The 10,270-nt window shown below is 37.6% G+C and overlaps 4 protein-coding genes across 5 annotated transcripts in view; 1 reads left to right on the forward strand and 3 right to left on the reverse strand.

Moving 5' to 3' along the window:
• The window catches only part of LOC129787307 (DNA-binding protein RFX2), an 865,065-nt gene that overhangs the window by 500,485 nt on the left and 354,310 nt on the right, over window positions 1-10,270 (reverse strand). The window lies entirely within an intron of this gene.
• LOC129791039 (uncharacterized) lies at window positions 29-8,611 on the forward strand. Its single transcript, XM_055828985.1, has 11 exons — window positions 29-231; window positions 297-530; window positions 593-828; window positions 897-1,029; window positions 1,094-1,445; window positions 4,682-4,900; window positions 6,971-7,290; window positions 7,364-7,550; window positions 7,610-7,889; window positions 7,959-8,091; window positions 8,154-8,611. The coding sequence occupies exons 1-11, from the start codon at window positions 143-145 to the stop codon at window positions 8,509-8,511; spliced, it is 2,541 nt and encodes an 846-aa protein (XP_055684960.1). The 5' UTR covers window positions 29-142; the 3' UTR covers window positions 8,512-8,611.
• LOC129787341 (zinc carboxypeptidase-like) lies at window positions 2,161-3,893 on the reverse strand. The gene is made up of 5 exons (XM_055822877.1): window positions 3,582-3,893; window positions 3,326-3,512; window positions 2,892-3,171; window positions 2,694-2,826; window positions 2,161-2,635 (listed from the first exon to the last, which is right to left on the reverse strand). The coding sequence occupies exons 1-5, from the start codon at window positions 3,875-3,877 to the stop codon at window positions 2,278-2,280; spliced, it is 1,254 nt and encodes a 417-aa protein (XP_055678852.1). The 5' UTR covers window positions 3,878-3,893; the 3' UTR covers window positions 2,161-2,277.
• On the reverse strand, window positions 8,612-10,074 carry LOC129787370 (uncharacterized). The gene is made up of 3 exons (XM_055822909.1): window positions 9,898-10,074; window positions 9,700-9,825; window positions 8,612-9,358 (listed from the first exon to the last, which is right to left on the reverse strand). The coding sequence occupies exons 2-3, from the start codon at window positions 9,797-9,799 to the stop codon at window positions 9,066-9,068; spliced, it is 393 nt and encodes a 130-aa protein (XP_055678884.1). The 5' UTR covers window positions 9,800-9,825; window positions 9,898-10,074; the 3' UTR covers window positions 8,612-9,065.

A 10,270-nucleotide genomic window follows, 5' to 3' on the forward strand; every position in this document is an offset into this window, starting at 1 on the left:
TCGTTTTGATAACTACAAAGTCTTCTCAGTCAATGTGGACAATGAGGAGCAATTGGAGGCTCTACGGGAGCTAGAAAGGTTTGCATATTCCAGCTATGATTTCTGGAAGGAACCAACCAAGGTGGGTAATCCCGTTGATATCATGATACCACCGCACAAGGCATCAGAATTCGAGGATGTTATGGAGTCCTTAAGCTTCAGGAAAAGTGTGAAGATAACTAACGTTCAAGAGTAAGAAGTTTGATAATTTCTTTCTACCGGTTATTGTTGTAAAAAATTGAGGAATTTCTTTTCAGGCTCATTGACAATGAACAACCAAAGATAACTCCAAGGAATGAATTTGGCTGGGAAAGTTATCACACTCTGGACGAAATATACGCCTGGTTGGATCAATTGTTGGAAGATTACAGCTCCATTTTAACAGAACTCGATGCAGGGTACAGCTTTGAAGGACAGAGAATCCGGGGCGTTTTGTTGTCTTACAAGCCAGGGAATCCTGCAGTCTTCATTGAATCCAATATCCATGCTAGGTGAGGAAGTTTAAAAAAAGAATTTTAAAATCTTAATATTTAGTTCTGATCTGATCTGATAGAGAATGGATCACATCTGCAACAGCAACGTACGTTTTGAATGAATTCCTAACGTCTACTGATCCTGAGATCAGACGAATTGCTGAAAACTACGATTGGTACATTTTCCCAAATGTAAATCCCGATGGCTTTAGATTTTCTCATGAAAATAATAGGATGTGGAGGAAGACTCGATCACGTGATGGTGTGATCTGCAGAGGAGTTGATCCTAATAGGAATTGGGGTCACTATTGGCAAGGTTTGAAGCATTTTTCCTCTTAAAATATTACAACAAAATCAAAGAGTTTTAACAATTTTGATTTTCAGACGGAAGTAGTCCAGGAGCAAGTAATGATGTCTGCTCAACAACTTACGCTGGTAAAGCTCCCTTCTCTGAACCGGAAATGAGACAATTAGCTGACTTTGTTCTTGAACATGCTGATCACATCAAAGTCTACTTGTAACGATATTTTTAAAATTTTTATTTTGTTTTAAAATTTTCTAATCAATCTTTCATTCTTCAGATCTTACCACTCGTACAGTCACCTACTTCTCTACCCATGGTCTTATACATCAGATCCTGCTGAAAACTACGATGATCTTCATCACATTGGAACAGTCACAGCAGATAAACTGAAGGAAAGCTATCAGACTGAATACACCGTGCAGAGCTTCTTTGATCTCTACATATCAACAGGAACCAGCATCGATTGGGCTTATGCTGAGGCAGGGATCAAGCTAAGCTACACCTACGAATTCCGCGACAACGGCACCTACGGCTTCATCCTTCCTGCTGATCAAATAATCCCAAATTCCATTGAAGTTCTGCAATCGATGATTGCGCTCTTGGATGAGAGCGAACGATTGGGCTATATGTCATAACAGGAATTAAAAATATGATTGAAGATCGTATAAATTTAATTTTTACTCTATCTAATCAATCAGAAGGAATTAAGTCTTGTTTTCTTTTAAAATTGAAGGGAATGATGATTGTGCTCAACTGAATTTATTAGATCTCTTAATGCTTCAACAGCTACTACTTCAGATATAGAAAAGAGATAAAGATGAGATCTCCATGGGTGTAAGAAATCCCCAAAATTTCGTCAAATAATCAGTTTTTATCTCTTAAGGGGTACTTAAGGAGATAAATGGGATTTATAAAATCCCGGAATTCTCAATGGTTTTAGAAGCATTAAAGATTAGACAATTTTATCTCTGATAAATTAACTCAAGCGTTAACCCTGTGAGGACCTCATTATTTTGAAAATGTTTGCCAAATCCAATGCAAGACTTTGCCTTTATAATCCTTAAAGATTTTGAGATTTTAAAAGGACATTCCGAAGGAGTCATATGATCAGGAAGAGCGAAAAACTAAAATTTTTAAAGTTAGGATTTTTTGCTCAAAAATGTCTTATTTGAGCACAAAGAAATCCCCAAAAAATGAAAGATTAGAGCTTTGATTTTAGATTTTGAAAGATTCTTTATAAAATCTTCTCATGATAAAGAGCATTGTAATATGATTTTTATGCTGCTATTAGATGGACAAAACATAAAAACTCTGTAAAATATTTCATAAAAATCATTGATAATATTTTTGTAAAAGTTTTATTAAGCTCTGATAAATGATTTTTAAAAAATCCAAAATTACTTTTAGATCCTTGTCCAAATCACTGCCAGATTTCTTCATGATAAAGTTATCAGAGCAGCATCACGGCAGATGTCCTAGCCTTTCACTTTCACCAATCAGACCAATAAGAGACTGCATAACTTCAATTGAATTGGGGATGATCTGATCTGGTGGAAGCAGGAATCCGTGAGTTCCATCATCCCTAAACTCATAGATGAAGCTGAGATCAATGCCAGCTCCTCCGTAGCTCCAGTCCACGCTTGTACCGGTTGCAATGTACAACGAATGTCCGTTGAAGACGGAATATTCAGTTCCAAACGGTTGCCTTAGACGATCAGCAGCAGCCTGTCCAATTTGATGGAGATCATTGGCTATTGGTGAAGGATTGGGAGTAAAGGAAAATGGATACAGGAGAAGCTGAGTAAAGGAGTGGAAGGATCTACAGAAGAAATATTATTTTTTATAGGATCAAACACTAAAAATAAATTTAAACCTACAGATAAACCTTGATGTGATCAGTTCGTTGCAGAACAAAATTAGCCAACTGTCCGGTCTCCAGTTCAGAGAAGGGAGCCGGACCAGCAAAGATCTCAGAGCAGGGATTAGTACTGGCTCCAGGTCCGTTTCCATCTTAAAAAAAATAAAAAGAATATTAACAATCCTTGATGCAAAACTGAAAATTTTTGTATCCTTACCTTGCCATTGATAGGCAAAATTCCTATTAGGATCAGCTCCACGGCAGAGGACTCCATGGCGAGAGCGAGTCTTCCTCCACATTCGGTTTGTATCATGAGAGTGTCTGTATCCATCTGGGTTAGTTACAGGGAAAATGTACCAGTCGTAGTTCTCAGCGATGTAACGAATTTCAGGATCAGTTGAAGTTAAGAATTCATTGAGGAGCCATGTAGCCGTTGCACCAGCGATCCACTCCCTAGCATGAATGTGGGATTCAATGAAAACTGCAGGATTTCCTGGCTGTAATATAACAGATTAATTAGCTCTGAAAGCTTCTATGAAATCTTATTTTTTAAGATCGAAATCCTTTCAAGACTGCAGGATTTTCCACATGAATATTAAAGGATTTTTTTTAGAAAAAATTCAATGCAGGAAAAGGAAATTCTATCCTTACTCTATACGAAAGGAGAACACCCTTGATCTGCTCTAGTTCGTAGCTGTAGCCATAGCTAATGGGAGTCAAAACATCACTGTAATCAATCACAAGTTGATCCAACCACGCATTAATTTCATCCATTGTCCAGTATCGGTCCCAATTGAATCCACTCCTTGGGTTCTTTGGCTGTTCGTTGTCGATGAGTCTGAAGAAAAAATCCAGAAATTGTAAGAAAAATTTAAGAATCTTTTTAAGTTTTCGATCTTCATCTTACACTTGAACGTTGGGAATTTTCAAGGTTGTCCTGAAGCTCAGATCAGCCATAATTTCCTCAAATTCCGACATTTTATGAGGAGGAACCATAAGATCAACGGCCTGTCCAACCCTTGTTGGACGCTTCCAGAAATCATAGCTGGAGAAAGCAACTTTCTCAATTTCTTGCAACACTTGCAATTGCTCTTCATTATCAACTTCAATTGCGAAGACTTTGTAGTTATCGAAGCGATCCTTCTCAGCGCTTGATAAGCCCGCGAAAAACGCAACGAACACCAACACTGCAAGATACTTCATCTTGCTTTCTTTTTCACTAACTAAATTGGAAGTTGGTCAATCTTGCTCTTTTATACTCTGCTGGAATCTTATCCTTGGACCGTACTTATCTTGCAGATTGTGTTTAATTCTTTTGATAATTAATTTCCTTTTATTTGCAACTCATTCCTTTCGAGCCTCTAAAATTTAGACGAGGAAGACCAAATAGGTATGAGATCAGTAAACGAGATCAGTTTTTAGGAGTTAGGATCGACATGTTTATTAAAAATTGTTTTTCTTTAAGGAAGAGATTTTTTTTACCTCGTCTTGCTTTCATTTTAAATTTATTGGCATTGATTAGAAGAAAAATTTCCAAGTGTTGAAAAGTCTGGGAATTCCTTCCACCTTCTTCATTCACAATGGCTGATTTTCTCCAGAGATTAGATATAATCAAATTTCTTCCTTACGCACCCAAATCTTTCGCTCCAAGTATTCAAAGTACAGCCTTGATAATTTTCCAATTGAAACAAACAAATAGGCAATCATTCATAAAAGAAGAATTAAATGATCAAGCATTTTTTTTTAATCGAATGCTTCTAACATCTCTAATCAAAGTCAGATAAAGACTCAAGTCTAAGACTGCTCAAGTCTGCTTGAGACGCCTGAGATAACAATTTCTTTCAGCCCAAAAGATGTTTGTTGAATTAAAAAGAGAAATTCATGTTTTAAAAAAATTGTTTACCATTTCTGGAATTTTATTGCTCTAGCTAATTTTCTTTATCAATTTACATTATTCTAAGTCACTTAATTCCTTAAATGATTAGATAAGTCAATCTCTCTACGTAGGCTCGTCCATCAAACAAGACTTCTCTGTGGCAGATAGCCGAGACGTTCGCTCTCGCCAAGAAGACCAATCAGAGACTGCATGACTTCAATGGAATTGGGGATGATTTGGTCAGCTGGCAGGAGGAAACCATGCTGTCCGGAATCACGGAATTCATAGACGAAGCTAAGGTCAATTCCAGCTGCACCGTAGCTCCAATCAGCGCTGATACCTGTACCAATGTAGAGGGAGTTCATGCTGTGAACAGCATAATTAGTGCCGAATGGTTGTCTCAGACGATCAGCCGCAGCCTGACCAATACGATGGAGATCATTGGCAATAGCAGCAGGGGCTGAAGTGTAGGCATAGGGGTAGAGGAGAAGTTCACTGAAGGAGTGGAGAGACCTAACGGACAAAAAATTAAATTTTAACGAATCTGAAATGAAGCCTAGACGACAAACTAGCTAACTTACAAGTAAACCTTAATATGGTCGAGACGTTGAAGAACAAAGTTAGCTAGTTGTCCGGTCTCCAGTTCAGAGAAGGGAGCAGGACCAGCAAAGATCTCAGAGCAGGGATTAGTACTGGCACCAGGTGCGTTTCCATCTGCAATAAAAAGAGAATATTTGTAAATACAGCTAGACGTTAAATTTAAATTTTTCTGAATAATCATACCTTGCCATTGATAACCGAAGTTCCTGTTGGGATCAGCTCCACGACAGAGAACTCCATGACGAGAGCGAGTCTTCCTCCACATTCGATTTGTATCATGAGAGTGCCTGTATCCATCTGGGTTAGTCACGGGGAAGATGTACCAGTCGTAGTTCTCAGCGATGTAACGAATTTCAGGATCAGTTGAAGTCAAAAGTTCGTTAAGGAGCCATGTAGCCGTTGCACCAGCGATCCATTCCCTAGCATGAATGTGGGATTCGATGAAGATCGCAGGATTTCCTGACTAAAAAAGGATTCTCTTTACAGAAGGAACTAGAAAAGACCTAAGAAATGGTACTCTTACTTTGTATGAAAGAAAGACTCCTCTGATCTGTTCTAGTTCGTAGCTGTAGCCATAGCTAATTGGGGTCAAGACGTTGCTGTGTTGAGCTACAATATGATCCAACCACGCATTAATTTCATCCATTGTCCAGTATCGGTCCCAATTAAATCCACTCCTTGGGTTCTTTGGCTGTTCGTTGTCGATGAGTCTTTAAAGAAAAAAAATCCAAAACTTGTAGAGAAAATTCACAAAGCTTCCTAATCACTCTAAATCTTACAATTGAACATCGGAAATTTTCAAAGTTTTCCTGAAGCTCAGATCAGCCATAATTTCCTCAAACTCCGACATTTTGTGTGGTGGAACCATAAGATCAACGGCCTGCCCAACCCTAGTTGGACGCTTCCAGAAATCATAGCTGGAGAAAGCAACTTTCTCAATCTCCTGAAGCACACTGAGTTGCTGTTCCGTATCAACTTCAATAGTGAAGACTTTGTAGTTATCGAAGCGATCCTTCTCACCACTAGACAGTCCTGCAAAGACTGCAACGAAAGCTAACAAGGCGATCACCTTCATTTTGCCTTCACTAATTTTTACACAAACTGAACTCTTTCACCTGTTGATCACCTTCTTTTATACCCAAAAGCACCTGAGAATGTTATCTCTGTTGATAACCAGGGAGGGTTTTAGGTCCCCTAACTAAGTGATCGATAGCTCCAATATAGATTACAAGAAGACAAGCCCTCGAGCATGATTACCTATCTTTTTTTTTTGAAAAAATAATTTCTGGGGGAATTCCCAAAAAAATTTTCGTTATCAATTTTCTCACTCTCTCAGTGATCCTCGTAAGATCTAGCTTCATTGTTGATTAGATAGTAAAATTTCTACCTGCTCTCATCAATATCATTCATAAGAAAAATTTTGGAAATTTACCATATTTTGCGATAAGATCAAAAAAACCAAAATTGGAACGTTGTGAATTCGTAAACAAGATTGTAAAATGCATTCCTCAATGGCATGAATTAGATAACAAAAAATCTTACGTTTAGATCACTCCTTGATCTTTAAAAATTAGATGAAAAGATAGCTACGTTTATGTACAATGCTTTCTAATATATAGGCTTTTCTATCATTTTCTTGTCTAATCATACAACTTGCTTATTGTTCTACAATGACTTTACGAATGATGCAAGAATGAAAGGAAATTTTACTATCAGGTCCGTCTATACATAGAACGCAATCAGTAAGAAAGATATGCGGTTCAAGGATCATAGATTTTGCGCAGGTATAAAAGAGCACGGATGCCCAGCACCCACCTCAGTTTGGTGGTGAAGAAAAAAGCAAAATGAAGCTTTTCGTGGTGCTAACTTCTCTTGTGCTCTTGATAGGATGTGCAGTTGGTGTGAAGGATCGTTTTGATAACTACAAAGTCTACACTGTGAACGTTGACAATGAGGCTCAACTGAAGGTGTTGTTCGACCTGGAGAAGGTCGCTTTCTCCAGCTACGACTTCTGGAAGCGTCCAACGAAAGTTGGTCTGCCCGTTGACATCATGGTTCCGCCGCACAAAGCTTCGGAGTTCGATGAGATCATGCGATCTCTCAGCTTCACATCAACCTTGAAAATTCCCAACGTTCAAGTGTAAGAGCTGAAAAAAAAAGATTAGATTGTTTGCCAAACTCTCACCTGCTGATGAATCTCCTCTCCTGTTTAGGCTTATCGACAATGAACAGCCAAAGAACCCAAGAGATGGATTCAATTGGGAGCGATACTGGACAATGGATGAAATTAATGAGTGGCTGGATCAGATTGTGGCCGAACACAGTGATGTCTTGACCCCAATTAGCTACGGCTACAGCTATGAATTGGAAGAGATCAAGGGAGTTCTTCTTTCGTACAGAGTAAGGACTTAACTGATTTTTTGAATCCTTTTTATTCTAAACAAAAATTTAAATTTCAGTCAGGAAATCCTGCAATCTTCATTGAATCCCACATTCATGCTAGGGAATGGATCGCTGGAGCTACTGCAACGTGGCTGATTAATGAGCTTCTAACATCAACTGATCCAGAAGTTCGTCGTATTGCTGAGAGCTACGACTGGTACATCTTCCCCGTGACTAACCCAGATGGTTATAGGTACTCTCATGATGTGAACAGAATGTGGAGAAAGACTCGCTCCCGTCACGATCTGTACTGCTTGGGAGCTGATCCTAATAGGAACTTTGGTCATATGTGGCAGGGTAAAAAGGATCTCTGGCCTTACCTTAATAATTATTTATTTGAATCCATGAATTTTATTTTTTTTACAGATGGCAGCGGCCCTGGAGCCAGTACTAATCCCTGCTCTGAGATCTTCGCTGGTCCTGCTCCCTTCTCTGAATTGGAAACCGGACAATTGGCTAATTTTGTTCTGCAACGAACTGATCACATCAAGGTTTATCTGTAAGTTTTAAAATTTATTATTTTATTATCAAATCATTTTTTAATTAATATTTCTTCGGCAGATCCTTCCACTCCTTCACTCAGCTTCTTCTGTATCCATTTTCCTTTACTCCCAATCCTTCACCAATAGCTGATGATCTTCAACGAATTGGTGAAGCAGCTGCTTACCGGCTGAGGCAACCGTTTGGAACTGAATACCGCGTCTTCAACGGACATTCGTTGTACATTGCAACCGGTACAAGTGTGGACTGGAGCTACGGAGGAGCGGGCATTGATCTCAGCTTCATCTATGAGTTTAGGGATCTTGGAACTTACGGATTCCTTCTTCCTGCTGATCAAATCATCCCTAATTCAATTGAAGTCTTGCAATCATTGATCGGTTTGTTGGATGAAAGTGAAAATTTGGGATATTTGCCTTGAATGGCCCTAAAAGAACAGCTGGACAATTGGGGGAAACAAACATCAGCCTTAAAAATGTTTGGATCAAATTGAAATGGATTTTTCCAATAAAACAAAGAAATTCATAAAGAAAGAAGTTTTATTTGTCTTATTAATTTCTCAGTCAGTTTCCATGTTTGTTATTCATCTTTTGAATCATGTCTATTTAATAACAAGCATTTAAAAAATTCATTACACTCTGAGGATTAACTACCAGTTCTTATTTCTAGTTTTTTTCTTCCTTTTACATTTTAATCCTGATCTATTTAATGGTTATTAATAGTTTGTGTTTAACTTTTGTCTTTTAAAATTTTTTAAAACATTAAAGAACTTCACGACAAATTATATAAAAAGTATAAAAATATTTTAAAGGATCTCAAAATTTTCTAAATGTTTTAATTTTAACTTAATCTTATTTCTAACTTCGGAAAGCTCAAAAATTATTAATTTTCAGTTCGCTTCATATTTTAAATCTTCATATTAAATTCAAATGTTTGAAAATTAAGTCAATCTGCTTAAAAATCGTTGGTTTCTGCTCACTTTGTCGACGGTCCTGGTTTTGGATCCCCAGAAGAGGATTGTGCAGACTGAGCTGCCTTCCGGGCTCTCTTCTTTGTAATACCGAACAGAGCGAGTGCATCATCAGGAGGATTGGGGAAATTCTTATCAAACTTGAGGATAGTCAACATAAGATTAATTCCCTCGTGGGGCATATCGTGCAGCACAAAGCCAGGAATCAATTTATTCAAGAGTGTTGCCTTCTTGGACTCAGGCATTGCTCCCGTGAGAAATGGAACCTTATCCTCCTCTCTTGTAAATATTGGGAAATCTAGAAAAAAGATTTAAGTGAATGATTTGAGAATATTGGGTTGTCTAATATTGATTTGGATTTACCATTACATTCAATGAGAGTGAATAAGACAGAAAATCAAAATTTTACTGAATTTATGTGAATATCTTAGGTTAGAAATCCTTGTAAATATTAAACAACCCAATATTTTGTGATTTATTTTAAAGAAAAGACTCCAAATCTTGCTCCCCGTAAGTTTCATTCTCATCACATATTTTTTAAACTCGATTACAATAGCTGTGACATTACGCGATTGCTTTGATTGAAAACTATTATCAGAATTTATTCAAATTTTTAGGATTAATTATCAAAAAACTTACAGGGAATCCGTGAGCCGGGTGGTCTAGGCGGTCTTGAAGGCCCCGCGGCATTTGCTGAATGTTCCCCCTCAAAATGCGTCCGGAAAGGCTTGCGATCCATCTTTCAATATTTTCTCACTCAGTCGTCTTCAAGAAAAGATTAATACATTTTAATGGTTAAAATCAAGGTTTTGGCTTATTCTGGATTAAAATAATTACCTTTGTAGGGAAGAAAATCACAAGAATTTTGAGAAAAATCCGGAAAATCAGTCTGTGTCGTCAAAATTGTGCCTAAACTGTGAACTGTTAACTATCGAATGAATCAGAAATGAATGTTGTGAAGCAAAAGTTTCAAAGGGTGAGGGCTCAAGAAACTTTCTTTTAATTTCTTTTCAAGGGAAAACAACTTGAAAAACAATATTGGTTATTGGAAAGCAGAAAAATGGCGAAAATTTTCTCAATTTCCTTTGCAGTTGTTGTCTGTTGAATATTTGAATCAAGTACAAAATTTCATGTTTCAAAGAAATACGAATGAAACATAAAGTTATCGACATGAATAGAACATGCGTCATTTGCGTCAATTGCTGAATCA

The sequence above is a fragment of the Lutzomyia longipalpis genome, chromosome 1 (assembly GCF_024334085.1).
Source record: "Lutzomyia longipalpis isolate SR_M1_2022 chromosome 1, ASM2433408v1".
NCBI classification, from domain to species: domain Eukaryota; kingdom Metazoa; phylum Arthropoda; class Insecta; order Diptera; family Psychodidae; genus Lutzomyia; species Lutzomyia longipalpis.

Bases quoted from the DNA above. Each gene is read 5' to 3' on its own strand.
- LOC129791039 (XM_055828985.1), top strand. From the start codon at position 143: ATGATACCACCGCACAAGGCATCAGAATTCGAGGATGTTATGGAGTCC. The intron at 829-896 runs GTTTGAAGCATT...TTTGATTTTCAG, and splicing joins TTGGGGTCACTATTGGCAAG to ACGGAAGTAGTCCAGGAGCA. The intron at 7,291-7,363 runs GTAAGAGCTGAA...TCTCCTGTTTAG, and splicing joins AAAATTCCCAACGTTCAAGT to GCTTATCGACAATGAACAGC.
- LOC129787341 (XM_055822877.1), bottom strand. From the start codon at position 3,877: ATGAAGTATCTTGCAGTGTTGGTGTTCGTTGCGTTTTTCGCGGGCTTA. The intron at 3,172-3,325 runs GTAAGGATAGAA...GTTATATTACAG, and splicing joins GTGTTCTCCTTTCGTATAGA to CCAGGAAATCCTGCAGTTTT. The intron at 2,636-2,693 runs GTAGGTTTAAAT...TTTCTTCTGTAG, and splicing joins GATCACATCAAGGTTTATCT to ATCCTTCCACTCCTTTACTC.
- LOC129787370 (XM_055822909.1), bottom strand. From the start codon at position 9,799: ATGGATCGCAAGCCTTTCCGGACGCATTTTGAGGGGGAACATTCAGCA. The intron at 9,359-9,699 runs GTAAGTTTTTTG...TCTTTTTTCTAG, and splicing joins ACCCGGCTCACGGATTCCCT to ATTTCCCAATATTTACAAGA.